This window comes from Lethenteron reissneri, chromosome 24, assembly GCF_015708825.2.
Source record: "Lethenteron reissneri isolate LAM-NWPU_2019-01 chromosome 24, ASM1570882v1, whole genome shotgun sequence".
NCBI classification, from domain to species: domain Eukaryota; kingdom Metazoa; phylum Chordata; class Hyperoartia; order Petromyzontiformes; family Petromyzontidae; genus Lethenteron; species Lethenteron reissneri.
In genome coordinates, this window is record NC_083802.1 from 6,866,276 (window position 1) to 6,888,316 (window position 22,041).

Here is a 22,041-nt window from a genome sequence, read left to right on the forward strand (position 1 = left end):
ACTATGTAATAACACACACAATTATGGGGATATTAGCTTTGTGTTTCATGGAAACATTGTAAACGTGCATGAGGTGAACGAATGAAAGATGCAAATTCCTGCTTCTTTAAATGTTGAATATGAGTAGTAGATGGGCCTGGTGACAGTCAGTCATGCAGAGACAAATCTAGAGCTCCCCGAGGGGGTGGTGGGTATTCCCAAAAATCATCCTATTTTACTAGGACCCCGACATTAATAACAATAACAACATTTCACGTACAGTATATTCTCTCTGGTCAATATCAATGAAATGTGCCAACTCTTGGGGTCTCAAGGAAGGGGTGATCACGCCCATTAGCCCCCTTTGGAAACGCCACTGCAACCACTCATGCTGAAACACAGTTTTCAAGGGTAGCAGTTTTATATATTCAGAAAGGCCAGCAATGATTTATATAAAAAAAACAGTTATATCTGGGTTGTTACTTACGGCCAAAGTTCCGTGGGTTTCTGCTAGTTTTGCCATATTCTAGAAATAAAAATTAAACATTGGAGTGTTATTTCCATGCAACAAATACTGTACAGTCTACAGTCTACAGAACATGCAAGAATGTGCCACCTAGTGTCCATAAGACACCTACTATGAATTGCTTCATCTTGCAGGGTATTACAGACACAAGGTGATGCACTACTTGCTGTGACAGATCTATTCATGGGTATTTGTCTCCTGACATAAAATGAGTCGACTATCATTTGAAAGACGTGTTTTGTTAAAAGTAATTGATGACACGTTTTGGAGTATTTGCTAAATTAAATTTTCCAGTAACCACAACAACAAGCCAATGCATTTAGTGAACAGTTTGGCTACAGAGTAATATATTATGAAGAGGCCAGGGTTGTTAATGACAACCTGTACACCGGTAACATTTCATAGCCAATTTCCGCTTCCAAAAATCATCAACTCATGCACTGATTGCCACCCGCGTACGTACAAAACGGCATAACTGCCTAAGACGCCACATGCTACATGTACATTTGCTCTCAATTGTCAGTCAGAAGGTAAATGTACAACCGTGCAATTACTTGCTTGCTTACTCTGGAGCAGGGGTGGCCAACCTGTAACAAGACCGAGAGCAAAAAGTACCCATGATTTCTGCAAAGAGCCACGTGTACACATAAGTGTGTGTATATCATAATCAGAGGTGGGACAAAGTCATTGTTATGCAAGTCCAAGTCGAGTTGCAAGTCTTTGTACATTTTGCCGAGTCGAGTCTGAAGTCATCAAATTCATGACTCGAGTCTGACTCGAGTCCAAGTCACATGACTCGAGTCCACACCTCTGGTATATATATTGAGAGTTTTCAGCACACCATGGGAGACATTCATTATTATTTTTTGCTACCGTGATAGCACGTTCTACGTTATTCCCCTTCGATTGAGCCACATGTGGTGGAGGAAATAGCCGCATGCGGCCCGTGATGCGCCAGTTGACCACCGCTGCTCTAGAAAGAGAGTATTTGGTCTTGGAAAAGGTGGACGTACCCCAACTTTACCCCAACCGCACGCGACCTGCCGATTCACTGTGGCATTCCTATTTGTACTGCTTGGTGGACAGAGTCGAGGGAATTTAAGAAACGTGCCCAATGTTTCAATTACAGCGTCAGGAGATGGAATCGAACTAGTGACCTCAAGATTGCAAGTCCACTGCACTAACCATTACACTGCAGCAACTCCCTTAGTTTCTCAGTTAAACATGCCAAAAACATATTTTAGGAGTAAACCTATGCGGAAAACCGGTAACCAAGATGTTTACCAGACCACTTCGACCGGATAACTTCTGATCTGATACAAACTCCTGGGGCCATTTTCTGACACAGGGTGATGCAATGCTGGCTGCATTGTTCAAAACGGAGATTGCTTCATCTCATGAAAGGAAGACGATAGCACAGCTGATATATAATTGGGGACAAAGGGAAAGAAAAAAATACAATTCTAGCCATTATTATCACCATAAATGTGTATTTATTATGTGTTCAAGAACTATAATGGATCTCAGAGCAGCAATATATAACAGGACTGGTGAACCATAATGCGTAATGAAAACATGATAGGACCACGATAAACGTCATTAATAAATGTAACGTGTGTCATCTAAATCTAACTAATAAGAGTGTACCACGTGAAATATTTTGTAAAGGCAAAAAAACCTAATAAATCCAGTGAAACAGAACAACAGCATATTTGTCTTCACCATTATACTATATTTGTTCAAGAATCGCCTCCTCCACAGGGCAATGCCTTGTTGAATACGGATGCCTGAACAAAGACTTGAAATGCTGCTCAAGTCTAGAGGCTCGTTTGTTAATCTTAATGGAATCCAGTTGGGCTACATTGGGGATAAAGCAATACTGTATTTTATAAGGTTGATCATTATCTTGTTTGCATAAAAAATGTACACTGTAGCTTATGCCACGCAATAGTGCATGTCTTCAAGGCATTTGCTTTGAAAACCAGACCCTCTCCCAGTCTGTGTTTTGTCCCCTGTTTTTTTTTACTGCAGTGTAAACAAAAACGCGATGGAACATTGGCTTGTCACACGAAGCATCATTCAAAAAACAGCAGACGTCAATGAAGCAGCCACCAATAGGTGGCAGCATTTCTCCACATCCCATGCGCCATGCGATGCCACCTGACAGTTGACAGGCAGACAACGTGGACAGGAGTCGCACTGTTGACCTGACATGGCAGATCCTCGGTCGATGCTATTTTAAATCCTCCGCAATACCACGGTAGCAATGCATAACGAGTAAGCGTGCCAAAAACACACACACGCATGCGCGCACAAGGTAAATAATGGAGTTAGTTTGTGGACACATATGGGATGCTTGTGCAGGGTATGTTGGCAGACTATGGGGGATGATCAGGTTGCTTCATCAACATCAATTATGAAATGGGCTTGAGTGTGGGGTTTCCTCGGCCAGGCGTTGTGGTTGATCAGGTTCAAACATATGCCCGAGCCTCACGTGGCGAGGGACCAGTGCGAGAAGGACGAGAGAGGTGGGGGACGCGCGGAAGTTTTCGCTGCCGTCTGGAGCTTTGCTGCCGAACCAGCGATGCCCGGGGAGAGGGATGGCAAGAAGGAGCACCACAGGGAGGGGAAAAAGCGAGAAAAGCAAAAGGCTCCCGTGGACGACGGTGACGAGGACGAGAGGCCACGCTCGCGCAGTTCAAGAAAGGACGAGCCAAGGAGCAAAGCGAAAAAATCCGCTCGGGAGTCGCCGAGCAGGGATCACTCGCGGGGCGACGATGCTCCCGCCGATGATGCTTCGGAGCCCGAGGTCGAAAAGAAGAGGCGGCCGACGGGTAAGGGTGAAGGGGATGCAAAAAGCAGGGAAAAGAAAAGGCTTCCTCTGGATGAGGAAGCCAAAACAGCAGCAGCAGCAGCAGATAAACCCAAGAAGAGGGAGAAAAAGCAGAGTGTGGAAGAGCACGTCGAGGCAAAGCCTAATGGCAACGTGGAGGAGGAGTCTGAGAAGAAGCCCAAACGTAGGAAAGTGAGGGACGAACAAGAGAAGAGTGAAAGTGAACCACCAAAGAAAGACAAGAGGCATGGCAGGTCACACGACGATCAGGCATGAGACGGAGAAAGTGGCAACAAAAAAGAAACCTTCTCGATTAAAGGAAGGGAGATTGAGTAAGGATGGAGGCGATGAGGAAAGTGAAAAATTACTGGAAGAAGCTCCACGGAGTAAGAAGAAAGAGCGCAAAGGGACCAAAAAAGAAGCCAGGGAAAGTGCCCCATCGGAAGGGCAGCCAGAAGTTGAACCTCCTGTTGCGGAAGGAAAGAAGCGGCGGAAAGGAAAGGTGGATGAGGAGCAGCTGGAGGTAAAAGCTGCCGAGGATGATGAACCCAAAGAACAGTCTAAAAGAAGCAAGAGCAAGGAAGTGGGCGGACGCAGGGAGGGAAAATCGAAACAGGAGGAGGACACTCACCGAGATGCAGAGCACGTGCCAGACATGGCTCCAAACGTGGATAAAAAGAAAGGGGCAAAGTCGCGTAAGAACGCAGAAGATGGTCACGGGAAAAGCAAAGATGTGGAAGGAAAAGATTCCTCAAAGGCAAAAGAGGAGGTTTCTGAAAATGGCGACTTAGGTGTTGAAAAATCTAAAAAGAAGCATAGGCACAAGGAAGTCAAAGAGGATGCCCCGGAAGAGCGAGATATGGAGCAGAAAGAAAAGGACGGAGATAACAATGGGAACAAAACAAAGAAGAAGAAGGAGAAAAAGAAACCGAGCCAAGATGTGGATGAGGAGCAGCTGAGTAATTCTGAAACAGTTGCCGACACGGAGGCGATAACTCTAGAAGAAAAGGGGACGAGGAAAGAGAAGAGAGCAAAGGACGACGGCAAGCGGGAAGGCAAAGAAAAGGGGAAAAAAGGTGGCAAGAAAAAGAAAGGGTCCGTCGCTGACCCAGCCGAGGTGAATGAAGAGGACGAGGCAGCGGAGGACGTGGTGTACATGGAGAGAACTGCCAACGGCGACGTTGCGGACCGGGTCAGGACGAAAGACAAAGCAAAGCAGAAGGAGAAACGGGGCGAGAACAAAAGCAAGAAGCGAAGGGAGCCGGTGGAGGAGGAGGAGGAGGTGGAGGACGATGAAGATGACGGGGAGGGAGAAGAGGTTGACGAGAGGGGGAAGAAAGCTTCTCGGCAAAAGGAGGCGGGCGGCAAGGCGGGCGAGATCGTCCGCACGGCCTCCTTCGACCTCATGGACGAGTTCTACCACCAAGGGACGGAGGCGAACGAGGGGGAGTTTACGGTCAAGAAAGGTAAAACTGCCACCAGCCCGCTTTGTGTCACGCTTTGCGAGAGGATTTCTATACAACCAACAACGACGCACTGGCGGTGCTGCCAACGGGTGTGTGTTGATGTAGGAGGGCATCTCGTGTTGCTGGGGCGCGTGCGGGGTGGGTAATATACGTTCAGGCTGCATGTCGGGCAACGCAATTAAACGTTGATTCTCTCTCTCTCTCTGGAGATTATTCCAAGCAGAGGATATTACTTGTATATATTGCAGAAAATAAAGTAAATTACGAAGCACGCAATTGTGATGAGCACATACCTGTTTATCACTGCCTACCTTATACTGGTAGGAACCTCCTGGTTAAACCAGCCCACAGGGGATTATTGTGTCCGTCCGTCCGTCGTGCAGAAAGGGGCTGGGTGGGGAGGGAGGGGCTGGGTGGGGAGGGGAGGGTGGGGAGGGGCTGGGTGGGGAGGGTGGGGAGGGGCTGGGTGGGGAGGGTAGGGAGGGGCTGGGTGGGGAGGGTGGGGTGGGGCTGGTCACCCCGTGGTGCCCTTATAAAACTCAAAGTTTAACCTACTCACGCCGGCTTGTGCCCACCCTGACAGTCGGGCATATTTGCGGAATACACCACGCCGTCGTTGACCCTGGCCATTGACCGAGCAACCCAACGTTCCTACCAGCTCCCTCCACAGGAATGTGTTTACAGACCAATTCTGCGCTTGATTGCCCCCCTCGTGCCCTTATACATCTCAACGTTCATCCCACAAAGTCCCGTACTGAAACGGCTGTATGCCATATGGACCTGAAAGCTCAATTTCCCTGTACATGAATGCGGGGTAAACCGTGTGGGTTGACAGGTATGTGAGCAACCTTGGGCCTCGGTCCATCTTTCCACGACAACTTTCATTGCCGTTCACGAGGGCACTATTGGGTATTCTCTCTCTCGCAAGTAAATCACACATTTTTGGAAATGCACAATGCCATCATGCATCTCCTGGTAGACACTGCCATTGTGCACATCTGTAGATACAATATCGTCAATATCTATGTTGGAAGACACAATGCGATTCATATCTCCCCTTATAGACACACAGTGCCATCGCACATCTCCCCTGGTAGACACACAAAGTGGGCTGTGCATGGCGTCCTGCAGGCTGTTTCCACTCCAGAACAAATATCCCCCCCTTTATTCAAACATACGCAGATATGTTGGAATGAAATATAACAATAAAGACAAAATGCCAGTGTTTTAATGTGAATTCCACCGGCTACATCTTATGTTCTAAAAGCCTTGCAGCAGCGGTGAAAGGAGCACAGAAACTCTACTGCTCTGTGTTCTCTGATCTGAAGGATGACTCATTGCCCGTATAAGTAGCATATTGCAAAATTCGGTTATAAGTCCATTAACTACAACAAATGTCAGTGCAATACTGTGCTTTCAGCCTGTGTCCATAAACCTCTGCCAATCACAATCAGGAGCCATGACCTATCCACTGCTGCCACAATCCCTTCCTTCGTTGCGCATGTGACGACTTTGATGTTATTGTATTTGTCGGGTGCTGGAGGGTTATAGTTAAAATGTATCATAATTATAATGATAATTTCAACTGGTAATGCACGCAGTATTCGCTTACTCTCAAAGAGAAAATGACTCAGGGGATTCAAGAAATCACAGGCAAGCGGTGAACGGGCGCTAACTATTTCCCAAGCTCAGTGGTCCTCTATATATTAAGGTGTTTTATCCAATTTATTAGTATTTACATGTGGGAAGCAACAGGAGCACCCAGAGAAAACGCACGCGTGCAAGGGGGAAACATTCAATCCCGTACATAGGGTGCTTGTGAACTCATAAATCGGTGTACTGTAGTAATAATAATAGCACCTTGACGCCTACTGGAAGGGAGTTTCACAACATTTGCGTGATCCACCAACGCTCGCCTATTCAGTGTCTGGATGACAGGCGTGCACCTGGCAAAAACAATGTGCATTATACCTACACGATCTAACATGAAATAAAATGTTTTTAATCGTATCGGTCGTTAAAACATTCTTAAAATTAGTGTTAGTTTTTTTTAAACACATATACCAGGGTAGGGAGGTGGCACGGGACTGTGAACCTGGTGATCTGTTTGCTATTTGAACCCATGACTATCATTAATTGCGAGTGACAACATACCAAAGTCCGGTGTCTTGCCTGCACCAGACCACACTGACTAGCATGGTGAAGAGTGGTCAAACAGCTGAAATATGACTAACGCGGTGTGCATGGGGAGGCCTTCACCCAGCAGTGGCTGTATAAAGGACAGTCCATTATTATTATCATACATAAACAAATAAAAGGCAGAGCAAGCAAATGGTATGTCCATCCTCTATTCAATACAACAATTTGCTCCGGTAAAATATATATATATCAGAGAAGAATTGCGCCAACGTTTTTATTTAAGACAGCGGTTAAATGAAGGCATAGAGGGGAATGAAAGATAAAAAAGCAGAGTGCTTGCTGCTGCGCTGCTAGGGAATGGTATTCCATGCATGTGATTGACGGGGGAGGGGGGGGGGTGCCAGTGAGTATGCGAAGTCACATGCAAATTGGAGAAACGTGACCGAAAGTTCTTGATGAATTATTCATTCGAGCTGTAACTGCATCCGCGAGCGCAACTTTGTGTTTGGTGATTCCCCACATAGCGGGGACACGTCCCGAAACGTCTTGGACGGTGGTTTGCCAGTGGAGGCGACGCTTTTAAGAGACTAACAAGTATAACGCGTAAAAACAAAGTTTTTCACTATAAATCCTTTATATGCGTGGCGGCTAGAGTCCTCTCGTCCTCTGGCTTGAGATGGCTGCCACCTATGGGTCAGATGATTGCATGGCAGCATTAAGCAATTGGTAATTAAATATAATATTTTTGTCCTAAAAAGTGTAACATTTTGGGAAATTTTTTTCACGAACATTAATTGTCACGCACAACGAGTCTGTGTGGAAAATGTCAGCTCGATTGCATCACGGGAAGTGGGTTAAAAAACGACTGAAAGATTTGCACGGTCCTAAGCAAGCAAGCAAGTGAACTTAATATAAAGGATTTTAAAAAAAGCATTTACCTTTTTAAAAGTTGGAGCTCAGATTGTTTCTACGGATAAGAAGGATGTAGTTGGGGGCACGGACACGCGTGAAACAGGGCTGCACAGCTCAAAGATGAAGATTGCGTGAACCACAGCGCGCTTGTAATCTCGACTCGTCTGAGCTGTGTCAAATCAGACGAAATCCCACCGGTTGCGGACGCATTCTCTCTCTCTCTCTTTTTTTTAATGGGGAGTTCCCTCCGTGACTCAAAACAAATATTGCCCGCTTGCTTATCGCCATCAGTGGCCCCGAGACAGCGGTGGAAATTCTGCATTCCTTTGATGGGGTCGGTGGGGGGCCGACCGTTCCCTTCCATAAGAAACATTCGGGCGCGGATGTTTTCTCGAATAGGCGGCACTAATTGTGTGGATACCGGGGAAGGATGAGGATGTCAACAAACACCCGCATGTTACAACATCAGAAGGGTGTTGTCGTTAACCAGAAAAAATGCCACACACCGCGCGTGCAAGGGGCCATCCATTCAGTGCGTACGCAACAAAAATCTGTCAAAACTTGACACCTACCCCCCTCTCCCTGTACGCACGCGGACTTTTTACACCCCCCCCCCCCCGAATCCTATAGAACGGCCGATATTTAATCCACGCAGAAATGATGAAGGATTAATAATTATAATACTAACGTGTTTAAGCAAACAGAGAAGTCCACCGCCGGACTATCTGACTCATTTGAAGGCCAATGTAGACACATTATTGTCAGTAGACCCCCCATACGCAAGCGTACGCATTTGGGTTAAGGGGCCGTCCATAAATGACGTCACGCACCTGGGGGAGGGGGGGGGGTCAGACATTTGTGACGATGTGTGACGAGGGGGGTGAGGTTTGAGAAGTGTGACGTCACATTAAAATGCACAACTTTAAATAAATATAGACAACACGTTCTACTTAATAAAATTTACTTTTTAATAAATGTTTTCTCCTACAACATCAGAGTGCAGCGCCACATTAAATACGCACTACAATGACAATAGTTTAAAGCGATTTGAAGCATGTTTTTTTTGGGGGGGTTTGGGGGGGGCAGAGCTTTGTGACGTCATATCTGAGGGGGGGTCTGACTTTTTGTGATGCTGTGTGACGAAGGGGGGGGGGGGGGTCAAAAATCGTCCAAAATCGCGTGACGTCATTTATGGATGGCCCCTAACCCTCTTCCCCTCTCCATTCGTACGTACTAAATGAATGCCCCCCAAGCATGCGATGGTGTTAAATGCACTGTTACTGGCACCTTAGTGCTGTAAACTTCAATTTTAACATCATTTGATGTACGCTTTCATTCGCCTGAAATATTAAATAATGTTGTGAAAACAAACAATAAACATGAAGGCCCAGAACATGAAAGGTGATAGCATTTTTTTTTAAACCCTATAAATAAAAATGAATCATAATAATGGAAATACAACTAAAGAATAAGATCAGAAAACTATGAAAAAAGATAAAATGCTAGATTTGTTACCGCGGTGAATGTTTTGCATCCAAAAGCAATGTATCTTGCTGCAATGTGACAGAGTGTGCGTGCGATGTAATGGGTCAGCTCGCCTTTCCATGAGATCCTGTGCAAGGTATAACAAATGCGGGCAACTCAACCATTGACAGGTTACTTGCAGTTAATGTCACATTCTGTTTACGGTACACAATAGATGAACGGCAACGATAAAGGAACAGGGTCTCAACTAGAGAGTTGCAGAGAGCCCCTGAAAGAGGGCATTTGCCCAACTTTTTCACGTTGTCTACATATCTTAGCAGAGGTGGGAGTAACCACGCTGTACCCCACCACCTGCCGATTGGCTAATTATTGTGTTCTCAACAATTGGGTGGACAGATACAGGAGGTTTTAAGAAACTCGCCCCATTGTTTCAACTGCCCGTGCTGGGACATCGAACTGGCAACCGTTGTGGATTTTCACATCCAATCTACTAAACATTTCACCACGGCAGCATCAAAATGTATATGCTGTGGAAATTATGGACTGGATAATGTGTTTGTAAAGGGTGGAGTATAAATACCGTATAGCCATGAGAAGCTACGTTCATTTGGGGGGGTATTTTTCGTTTGAAAATGTTCTTCATGAATACATTTAATGTGTTTTTTTTCACCAGCTCGATATTGTGAATGTTTTATTTATGCATACCATAATAGAATGTGTAGTTTTATAATGGTTGAATGAATGAAGACGTTAATAAGCAAGCTGTCATGCGAAACACCCTGCCATGCTTTCATTTTCTGAGCAAAGGTTTGCGTCGTTTTTATTTCCACTGTGAGATATTTCATTGTATGTGCATGACAGTATAACTTATTGAAAGCAAATAGGCAAGCCTCCCTTACTTGCCTTATTTTCCCTTTTCATTAGAAAGCACTTAACTTTGCACATGATTACATGATTCACTCTGTATCTGTTGCCAATTACTGTACTCTCAAAGATACACAGACAAATTAGGCGCTATTACCACGTACTAAGAACGAGAGATTTGTGCAGTCACTGGAGACTCAAATAACAAAGCATGAAATGAGAAATGCCTCGGATATTTCTGTACTAGGATGCCATTTCCTGACATCAGCCGTGACTTACCCATCCATTTTGGCCTGAGCAAAAGATCACGTAAAGTGATGTCTGAGTGCCTTGTGGGCAACAATGGAGTATACATGATGGTGTTTCAATAATGAGACTTTTAATATTTCTGTAAACTACCAAGCTGTAAAGGTTTCCACGGTTCATCCAGTTTTCCCCAAGATGCCGCATCAATTTAGATACATTTCACATCTCTACACACCCTCAGAAAACAAGAAACCCGCCACTAACAACCTCCCTTACTCTCCAAATGTGCAGTTGTGTGAGGGCGCTGCCATGTTTGATCGCGTGAAACTTCTGCCGACTGTTATCGGAAAAATGTAGAAAAAAATATAACGCGATTGTGAACGAAGGCCATGCCCCATTTCCCTACACAGTATTTACTGAAATCACTTTGACATACATTACTCAATTATTAACAGTCAGTTTACTTATTGAAACCTGCTCGGTGGAAGTAACAGCTGCGCCGTAGCACGGGTCAGAGCGCTGGTACCATAAACCAACTCGAGCATCTGGCCACTGTTACAAGAGTCGTTTTACTTTTTGAAACGTATCATCAATGACAAATATGTGCAGCCCTTTGTCATTCCACTGCTGGATGACGGCCTCCCCATGTCAGGTTGGCCATGGGAGATGTTGTTTGCCCACACTCCAGCACACGAGCGCGCGTGTGTGGCTGAGGGTTCGTGAATGTGCCCACGATGGGTTTAAATATGACTCGCCACATGGAGGAGAGGTGGTCACCCCATCTCATAAAGCCGCATTGATGTTCAGTATATGATTTGTAGTGTGTCCACCCCCTCCCCCACAGCTGATCTAACCCCAGAACAGTTGTTTATAATCTGGGGTCCACGCACCCCTTGGGGGTTGCGAGGTGCCCTTTCTGGGGGTGCGAGACATGCCAGATTTGTTTACGAAGGTAAATCACAAATTAAGCACGGCCATGTAAGTACAACTACTTTGTTTCATCAAACCTACTGTATTTATTAACATTATAAATGTTTCAACGATTGAGAACCAGAGGGGTGCAAGGCTGCAGTCAAGATTAAGAACCACTGCCCTAGAATGTTGGTGAGCACCGAGTCTCTTTTTTATTCCCCATCCCTAGATCGGTGCAAGTGCATGGAAAGCTCCTCATTCCCCTAGCAAGTTGTCTGTCCCCCACCCCTCCCCTGACACCCCTGGCGCAGTGTAACAGCATTGTGTGTGTACCTCAATAAAAAAACATTTAAAAATGTATTCGCCAGCTGATGTGAGCTGTGGCCCGGAATTTAACTCAGGTTGGCCCTCTCCAGAGCACAGTGCACAAACAACTGTACTACTGCAACCACCCCCATTAAGTAATATATCAATGGATAAATAAGTCATTCATAGGGGAACTGTTTAATTGCTAAAAACATTTAAATAAAAATTAACTCGTGGCCTTCTGGACCAAAGTTTCCAGGTAGCATTTATTTCAACTCTGCAAACTACAAATGTATTATAGGAAGTATTCACGAACTAATCGGAGATATCTGTCAGCAGATACATTACAGTATATGCACTTGGTGCAGTTGTTGACGGAGGTCCAAGATCAAAATGATGAACTAAAAAGGCAAGCGAGAGCTGGTTGGAACACTGATTTGGAAAGCTGAACTTGATAATGAAAGGCAGCATACGAAGGTGTGATAACAACATTTTCAATCAATGCGCATTACTTGCTATGGCGCGCGGATCAGACACACGCACACTGACAAAGAGGATTGAACAAAAGCTCACAAGTGTGCAAAGAAGCATGGAGAGATGCACGCTTGAGATTTCACTGAGAGACAGAAAGAACAACTTTTTTTTTTACTGTGAAATAAAGTAAATAGGCTTGGGCAGGACATGATGCTTGAGCAGGTGATGACCGGTGGGTTGGAAATAACTGCCCAGTGGCAGCCAAGGGAGGCAAATCACCCAAAAGAACTTCCACCATGGAGATGGAGCGATGAGATCGGCTCGCGTGAAGTTACCGGGTGGATTGTTGTATCGTGGGATCAGGAAGGATGGCGGCAACTTGAGTGGGGGTGGGGGGGGGCCTTCATCGAGCGGTGGATTGATCATGGTTCGGTGATGATGGGGAGATGGAGAAAGCGCCTTTCCCATTCTTGTCTCGTCTTGTACCACTATTGGGCACAATGACTGTGCTTGCGAGCAAGGCTTATTTTATAAAATTATATTTTATTATTTTATAATATTATTATATTATGTATTTCATCATGTTTTATTTGTATTATTTTATTATTTCCATTCTACGTGACTTTACCGAAAGAACCAAGAAGAAGGCTTAAATGTCTTCTTGGTTCTTTTTTATTTTTATTATTTTATTACTTCCCTTCTACGTGACTTTACCGAAAGAACCAAGAAGAAGGCTTACATGGTTGTTTGATTCCCCTCCGTGCTCTGCAGTCTACGAGGTGGTGACGGCCACGGGGGATGTCCGTGGGGCTGGAACGGACGCGAACGTGTTCGTGACGCTCTTCGGAGAGAGCGGAATCTCTCCCAAGCTGCACCTCTCCAGCAAGTAGGGGATTTGCTTCCCTGCTCATTACAGAGACGATCATGTTTGTTTTCGTTCCATACTGTATCCCAGGTTATGCATTTTCTACAAGCTGTTATCTGCAGAATCGATATTAACCAGCAAAACTGCCATACGTTTTTTTCTTCTTGGTTCTTTCGGTAAAGTCATGTAGAAGGGAAATAATAAAATAATAAAAAATAAAACGTTATAATTTTTTATTATGTTTTATTATTTTATTATTTCCCTTCTGCGTGACTTTACCGAAAAAACCAAGAAGATGAATCCCTGCAGTCACGAAAGCTTTAAATTGCCATATGTTTGTTTTGCTGGTTATGGAAATGTATCTAAACTAGCCTCTGCGATAAGCATGTGCTTGGGGCTGCCATCCATATGTATAAAAATACAGTATAACCATTGATAAACAGCAGTTTGTAGCCCACGACATGTCTAGCATGAAACATGTCTATACAAACACGTCCTTATGTCTATACAAACACGTCCTTATTCAAACACTACCTGTGCCTCGTGTGTTAACAACACACATGAACCTGCATCCTATGCCATTTGTACACAACTCCTGCAGCCAATGCTGTGTGCATGTATCCGTCCATCAACGGACCCACTTGTGCAGCCTGTGCCAATGCAAACACTGACTTGTATGTTCGGGTGCTATGGGCATAACAACACACCGACCCGCCTGAAGCATATGCCCCTTTCTACAATAATGCGAACACAATCTGTAGCCAATACTGTGTGCCTGTATGCAACTATCAACACACCCACTTGCAGCCTGTGTTATATCAATAGCTAGAGCAAACACTACCTGGACGAATGTTTCTGGGCCTGTTTGCAATAGCAACACGTACACACATTTGAATGAAGCTTAAGCCATGCCTTAACGAATCCAAACACAACCTGTAGCCAAGATTGAGCCTGTGTTTATCCATCAACAACCAGGACTCGCTTCGAGGTAAATGGTTCCTCTGGCAAACAAATTATTTAGCTCCCCTTGAAAACAATCCTTTGGTAATAACCTTGTCATTTGTTCCAATTTGTTATCCATAACAGGACTCATATGTTACCCATTATGTACATGCTTTATGGTGCGTCCATAACATGCAGCAAGAACGAAGGATTTTTCCAGCACTTATGAATTTTTGATGGGCGCTCACAGCTTTGTGCTCTGGGCTGCCGTTGTCATCGCCCGTCCATAAGGCTGGGCTTGCCAACATCACACTCACAGCCTCGAGCATATCCTAACCTTCACCATATCATAGCCAGTGCAAACACTAACCTGCACGAATGCTGAAGGCATGCATCTCATGATTACACAAACACTCACCTGCCCGCGCACTTGCCGACTTATCAAAATCAAAAAGATGTAGGCTGGCACCTGCACAGGCAATAATGGAAAAAAAATACACAGATCTTTCCTGGAATAATTTTAGTGATAAATATACAAAGGGATTTAGGGATATAATAGAGCAAAGTAAATAATTGAATGCAAAACAACAAGTGAAAGAAAAGTTATTAGATACAAAACAACTGACATAATTTTTATTATATTTTATTTATTTTCTGTCTTTCATCCTCAGCCCAATTACTTCAATATGACGTTATATAATAACCTGCTTAAAAAAACGTATATGCTATAAGCGTCTTTAAAATCTGTACAAACGTCTACTTTAGTCATACCGCTTCAATAAATAAATGTAAAAACAAATAAAAGAGATCTTCTTGGTTCTTTCGGTAAAGTCACGTAGAAGGGAAGTAATAAAATAATAAAAATAAAACATAATAAAACAATTCTCACGACGTTTCGGCCACAACGCAAGCAGCCGTCCTCAGGTGAAAACCAGGTCCGTCGAGGCGACAGAGTCTGAAGTCTGAAGACTCTGTCGCCTCGACGGACCTGGTTTTCACCTGAGGACGGCTGCTTGCGTTGTGGCCGAAACGTCGTGAGAATTGTTTTATTATGTTTTATTTTATTATTTTATTACTTCCCTTCTACGTGACTTTACCGAAAGAACCAAGAAGATGAATCCCTGCAGTCACGAAAGCTTTAAATCGAAATAAAAGAGATATTAGCTTTGAAAGCAGGGATGCAATAAAGTTGTTTTCAATATATATAATTGGTAGCCTAACGCTTAAGCCAGTAGGGTTGGCAAGTTTGCACCTGTAGATTATCCCATGCGCATGACGAACACAAACACTCAGCCTGCTGCTGCATCTGTCATGTCTGTGCGTGACTGATAGAGCCTCATGTTTTTTTTACCCCACAGCCCCTTACCAGGACGCCGGGCTGACAGGTTATGTCGCCACAGCGTGACTTACAGCTTCCTTCTCTCTTGTGAGAAAGAAGCTGTAAAGGGCCCACGTGTTTAGGCCTCGCTGTACAATGCCAAGTCATACCATCCTGGGCAGATGAATCTGCTCCATTGGCTATGGCCTTGACATTTGAAACATCTCCAGAGTGTTATATTACCATTGTTTTAGATAACGGTCATCATAATAATGGAGTAGTATTTTAGCGATTATAAAATATGTACTTTGTAAAGTGTTATGTTCTGAAATGTGGACAATGTTACGTAGAAATCTAAATGCGTCACGTGAGATTTTTTTTAACCAATGACCTTTTTGGGGTACTGTAAACCAAATTCAAAGATATTTAACTTGTACAATACAAGCAGACTGCAAAAAAACAATAACAAAACAAGCGTTTGTTAAAATCTAGCGTGTTTACCTGTTAATTCCACCAATTATTCCGAATGTATTCTGTGAATGTTGAGGTGATTTTAGAAAGTGTTCGGGAACTCGGTGGTTACGAACATGATCACTTTCAAGAGATTCACGTTTAATGTTTGCTCCAAGTATCAAACGATGTCCTTGTGGCAGTTTTAATTATGCATTTTGCAATTAAGTGCTGCATCGCGGTGATGTGCACTCAGATTGTAACATGCCTGCTAATATGTGCCACAGACTATCATTATCTAATTGTTAATTACTGAATATAATTATCTTATGAATTCATTAAGCGTAGAAAAAATACGCCACAGTAATGGGTTTGACAATGTATACAGTAGTAAGCACTTGTGGGAGCAGAATCTAACACAAGGCCAAATTTGGGTTTTTTTTCTGTCTCTGTAAGCATACGGTTAAGAAATTGATGTCTTGGGCATATTCTCTGCGGCTCTGTGAGATGCGTAAAACAATTATTTGATTGAAGTTCACATGTTATGTATCGGAATAATCCTGACCTCTTCTTAATTCCCATATTTTAAAAATGTCAATATTTTCCGACTGACACCGCTGCCTAACACCGATGTCTCCAACAGGTCAAAGGATGCTTTCGAACGCTGCAAAACGGACATTTTCCGATTGAAAACAAACAACATCGGACCACTGAAAAAGATCCGGTACACTGCCAATCCTGCACTGCACATTGGGAAATGAACACACTGCATTCTGTTGCAAGTGCACCTGACTGTGCAATGTGTTGTCTATTGAGCTCACAGCCCCATGCTTATGTAGTTATATATTGGATAGCTGTGTGCCAGTGATTGCCACCCAATCATCGTTCACCAATCACCTCGCCAGTACACACTGGTTGCCTGCACTGACCTCATTATGTTCTCTCTCTACCGTAAGGCAGATCCTATTGTGCTGTAGTTTTTTGTTGTTGTTTTCTCCGCTGCCCCCCCCCTCCCCCCTGTAACATTCTGCCAGTGTTGAATCTTGGTTCGCATAGGCCCCTGGTGTCTGGAATAAAATTGAGCCATCTATCCATTTTGTTTTCTCCTCTTCATAGCCCAGCGCTTGGCCCCTCCAATCCGTGTACCCTGCCGCAGTTGCGCCGCTTCCACGCTCAATAACTATGCCACAGCAATTTCATAATTCTCTACGTCCCACCTTTACACACAATTCCTCCTGCTCAGCATCTTCACCTGAATGACCCGGCTTGTCATTGCTCCTCCCGCGACCACACTCCTTCGCCTGATGTTTCTCTTCCCTGTTGAATAGGCTGGTCGAGATGTCGTGTGGCCCTCCAGTTAATTGGCCCCAAACATGTTTTCGTTGCATATTATATGTATGTTTAAAATGAATTTTAAGTTTTAGAAAAAAAAATGGGGGTCACATAACATCTGGGCCACCCTGTACAACCTCGTTAGATATAATTTTATTCAAACGCTTCATGAATATAAAGTTTTATTCCACCCACATTCAAGAAACCGATTATTGCAACTTGGCAGCGATTGGCAAAACCCTAATTGTCGATAGAATGCTTTGTTATATAACGAGTCAAAAGCCCGATGAAACAGCTCTGTACATTGTGCCAGAGAGTATGTACGGAGAATAACACAGCATGAAGAGATGACTCAATAGCAATCCTGGATTTCTGGCCCAGAAATATGCAAACGCTGAGAGATAATTTGATACAACTGTATGATTGTTTTTTTGCAACTCTTGATGACAAAAGTTCAAGATTAAAGAATCACATCGCTTAGTGCCTTAAATATTTCATATCGTTCAAGTGCAAGTACACATGGATGGATCTCCAAATAAATTCCAGGTTTAACATCTGTCTGCCGGAGCAGTTTGTGGCTTTTGCAGCCAGCCAGGTGTGACTAATTGAAATCTGTGAAAAGTGCGAGGGGGAGGGGGAGGAAGGAATGGTGGGTTGGGAAATTTCCATGCATCTCATTACTTAAATTGTTCATACGTGATAAGTAGCGAGTGGAGCTGCTGCTATGAGCCCACGGACCCGAGTTTGATTGTCGGCCCTGGCTAACATCAGTGCCGAGAGGTATCTAAACAGGTCTCGGTTCCCCCGCCCCCTCGCCCTCTTCACCAATCCACATTGACACACGGTGCAGTGTAGTCAAACATGGAATGTCAATCCACTGCCTGCATTAAGAAGTTGAGTGACAAATGTTTAATTTGTTGACCTTCATAACATTTTCATCATAAAAAGAAAATTATCCGTTTAATTAGCGGCATGTTTTGTATAATTCTGATCAAAAGTCAATGTCTCTTTGTGCTTGAAATGGCATTGAACAGTGCTCATCTCTGTTAAAACTAGGCCAATGGGGGTAATTCTACATTCTTATGGCAAGGGACAATCTTCATTGGACCAATAGTCGAATTCCCATAAACCGATACTTAATTTGTCAACCACCTCTGTTTAGCACGGTTGGCTACGTACGTTGCGAAATATGTTCAATATATCTGAACCTCATGGTGGGACCCCGGGGTCCCGCCATAATGTTCATTGTTATATACAAAGGATGTTGTAATATATTATACAGCATACTGTGTATGCATATATGGAACATTTCATAATTGTGATTTGTGTTGTCCTGCTATAAGCGGCTGGGTACGTGTCTTGCAATCGAATGGCTATGGGTTCAAATGCCAGACCGGAGGTCCACTCAGGCCTTAATTTCTCCAGGGTGGATAAAATAGGTACCACTTTGTTGGTAAAGACTTGCCTCTGCCATGGGTGTGTGCTCTGGGCTGTCAACAAGAGAAGAGTGCCACGTGCATTCAACTGAGCGGGTAATTAAAGTGAATTTTTGACAATTACACTATTATGTGTTTATGACCAATGCACTTGGAATGTACCCAATCTCATCTTATCTTGCAAGCGAAGCATTGTTGAGCCTGGACAGTGCTTTTATGGGTCACCACCATGCATACATTTGGTGGTCCAGATGTCTTGTGACCCCCATTCAATTCTCGGAAACTTTATATTTTTTAAGTGCGGTTTATTTCAAACAGAAATGAAGATGGAAAGGGCAAACATATGTTAGGGGTCAATTAATTGCGGGTCACAAGACATCTGGACCACCCTGTGTAAAATACGTGTTTGTATGGCAGAGGGAAGTGCATCAAATTCCATTGTTGTGTTGCACTGTGCCTCAACGCCTCTCCTCCCACCTGCGCTCACTGGCACGGCGAAGAAGGTCAAAATCTCCCCTTGCTCACACTTGGCCTGCATTTGCTGGTCAGGATTGAGCACGACAACACGGGAGCGAGCGCCAGCTGGTACCTGGAGCGCGTCACCGTGACGGACGTGAACCGACCGCACCTGCGCTACTACTTCCCCTGCGGCCAGTGGCTGAGCCGGGTGGAGGGTGATGGCCTCATTGTGCGCGACCTCATGGGCAGCCTGGACCCCACTGACGTTCCCCGCCGTGAGTCCTGCCCCGTGCACCCGCGAGCCGCACTGCTACGGCCAGCGCTCAACATAATAATAATCGTCATAACGTAGTACGTTTGGTATTCGCACCGTCCTTATAGCTTTTAAGGGCAGTGACGTGGCCTAGCGGTAGCAGATTGGCCACTTTTTGCAGAGGTTCTCGGTTCGAAACCAGCGGCCACCCTGGTTATAACTGCAGGCGTAATAACCATAACGCCATCTGCTTCGCTGTGGATCTTAAAGATCCCCTGACACAATTCACAAGAGTAGGCCATTGTGTGCTGGCATCAGGGTCCAAATTTGAAAATTCCACGCAATTTACTCGACCGTGATGATACGTAAGATTAATTGCTCCCTTAATGACAGACTAGTGCCCGAGGTTACTCTTGCAAGCTATTGTAGTTTCTTGAATGCTCACCTGAAAAAATAAAATAAACTTGGAACAGGAGACTTAAGATTGTAAGACTTTCTCGATGCATGACATGCAAACGCACAATCACCCCACCGTGACGAGTTCTGTGGCACCGCGAACTTGAGATGTCGTTTGTGTAGAGTCCTTGATGATCTGTACGGCTGCAATGTTATACGGATAATTATGATATTACGAAGCAAATGCAATTGCAAGAAAAGTGTGTGCTGTCCCTCAAGATCTGTCCAATGTGAGCAATCGCGCGCATTTGCTGTCCCCATTTAGCGAACAAGTACGTGGTACGAGTGAAGACCGGCGATGTCAAGGGTGGTGGCACGGACGCCGACTGTGTTCATCAACATCTTTGGGGACCTCGGCGATACAGGTGAAGCTTTTATGTTCGTGATATGGATTCCATCAGTGAAACACCAATCGAAGGTGAAATAGTGGTGTGGAAAAAACTGCAGGAGGCTGGGTCAGGCGCTCTAATGTTCGGTTTTTGGTTGAGTGTGAGGGCTGTAGCATTGAGTCGCAGTGCCCAAGGTGGTCGGGATAGTGCTAGGGTTGTCCCCTGGTGATGAATGTTTGGACTATATTTAGGGACTATTTGGCTAATACAATTGCCAATTGCTTCAAATCTTGTTGGTTAACGCGAAGACAACGGCTCTCGTACATTACTATAGCAGGGATATGCAAATATAGCTTACAAGTGGTAGAATCGGGACGTGATAGGATGTTTTACAAAACCTGCTAAATTGGTCTTGAGTCACAGCAACTCATTTTCATCAGACTTTGACAGCATAGGGAGGCACTTTTGTTGATAATTTTACGACATTGTTTTTCATTCTTCACCGCTTTCACACAAGTGTTACAATGACGTGTGCCAATCAAATAAAAATGTTCTTTTCAACGTGTAAGAGGTCGGTTGATGATGCATTCATGAAATGCAATTAACCGGTACGTGTTAAGCAAAAGTATTATGATTGCACACTGAAATGGACTATTCATACGGATTAACTGTAACTGCTTTTGATGTTCTCTAGCATTGGCAGTGCGGTACATTGAATGTGAAGAGCTGTAGGATGCTGCCAGGCTACGTTGTCAATGGAGGGAAGTGCAAGAAACTCCGCTGTTGTACTGTACAGTGCTCCCTCGCTATTCGCAAGGGATACGCTCGTTCCAGAGATGCTTGTGAATGGCAAAATTTGCAGACACTGGATTGATTTTGGCCTACGAAAGCTTACCTTTTCAACGAATTACCTTAAATAAGTATATAAATGTACTATTATGTACAAAACTATTATCATAAAACAAAAAACATGGTTATACAAAACATTAAATAAAAATACATATTGAAGTATTAAATGATAGTTTAAAAATGAAATTCCCATAAATGATGATGATGATGCTGCACACTAACATCATCACTTTACCTCACCATTTTCTCACATCACATTCTCTCTCATCACTTTATCTCTCATCACTTTCTTTCTCTCGATGCAGTCGTGTCGAGTTCCAGATGCAATTTGTGGATAGCTAAAATCGTGGATGGCAAGTTCGTGAATAACGAGAGAATGCTGTATTGTAAGATAAGATGCTCCAATGTCTTATCTTCCCCCATCTCCACCCACCCATGCTGACCAGCGTGATAAACCACGGTCAAATAACCCCCACGACCCTCTCGGTGTGGGGAGGCCTTCATCCAGCAGTGGCCTGAGAAAAGGGACTGTGTACATACTCACATGAAGAGGTAACTGATGACTTGTATTGCCGTAGCATTCGTCATGGTAGGTGCATCACAGAGATAAACATAAGAATATCACAGTATTTCAGAAAATAGCATCAATATTGAAACAAATATATTCAAGGCATCGAAGTGTTACCTATGGTCTGTTCCCCGACATGGATGTGAAAGCTGAACAATTACAAAGATCCTACAAAGCAAACTGGAACTAACAGAAATGTGTGTTTTTTTAAAGAAGGATGTTAAATGTTTTGAAGACAGACAAGAAGCGTAAAATACATGTACAGTATTACGGAAAGCAGCGGGTACAAAAAGAAAATGTATAATAATGAGAGAAAAGCAAGTTAGATTTATTGGACGTGTAATGAAAGAATAAGAGATTTTATGTCATGTTTTGACTGGCAAAAATTCTAGGTATCACAAGAAGCCGGGGAAGACTGTGAATGAAGTACATAAGCAATTTTTTACATTTTAGATGGAGCTGGCAGTATCCAATGCAAATAACCTGAGTAATATCACGGAGAGAGCTAAATAGAGGGCCATTATCGACAACGTCTTTGAAAAAAGGATATGGCACACAGAGATATCTAGATTTGTCATCATCAGGCATGATAAATCCACTGCTGGATGAAGGTCTCCCATCTCTTGCAATTTTGTGATGTAA

The 22,041-nt window shown here is 44.0% G+C and overlaps 2 protein-coding genes across 2 annotated transcripts in view; both read left to right on the forward strand.

The window, feature by feature from the left end:
- Positions 1-3,089: 3,089 nt before the first annotated feature.
- On the forward strand, positions 3,090-3,621 carry LOC133346327 (serine/arginine-rich splicing factor 4-like). The gene has a single exon (XM_061557823.1). It carries the CDS (start codon positions 3,090-3,092, stop codon positions 3,612-3,614), a length of 525 nt encoding a protein of 174 aa, XP_061413807.1. The 3' UTR covers positions 3,615-3,621.
- A 1,061-nt stretch (positions 3,622-4,682) lies between these two features.
- The window catches only part of LOC133346473 (lipoxygenase homology domain-containing protein 1-like), a 121,404-nt gene continuing 104,045 nt past the window's right edge, over positions 4,683-22,041 (forward strand). Inside the window, 6 exon segments of the mRNA XM_061558084.1 lie at positions 4,683-4,804; positions 12,914-13,028; positions 16,361-16,441; positions 19,035-19,219; positions 19,919-19,980; positions 19,982-20,018. Coding sequence (XP_061414068.1) covers positions 4,744-4,804; positions 12,914-13,028; positions 16,361-16,441; positions 19,035-19,219; positions 19,919-19,980; positions 19,982-20,018 — 541 coding nt within the window. The 5' untranslated portion in view covers positions 4,683-4,743.

Bases quoted from the DNA above. Each gene is read 5' to 3' on its own strand.
- LOC133346327 (XM_061557823.1), top strand. From the start codon at position 3,090: ATGCCCGGGGAGAGGGATGGCAAGAAGGAGCACCACAGGGAGGGGAAA.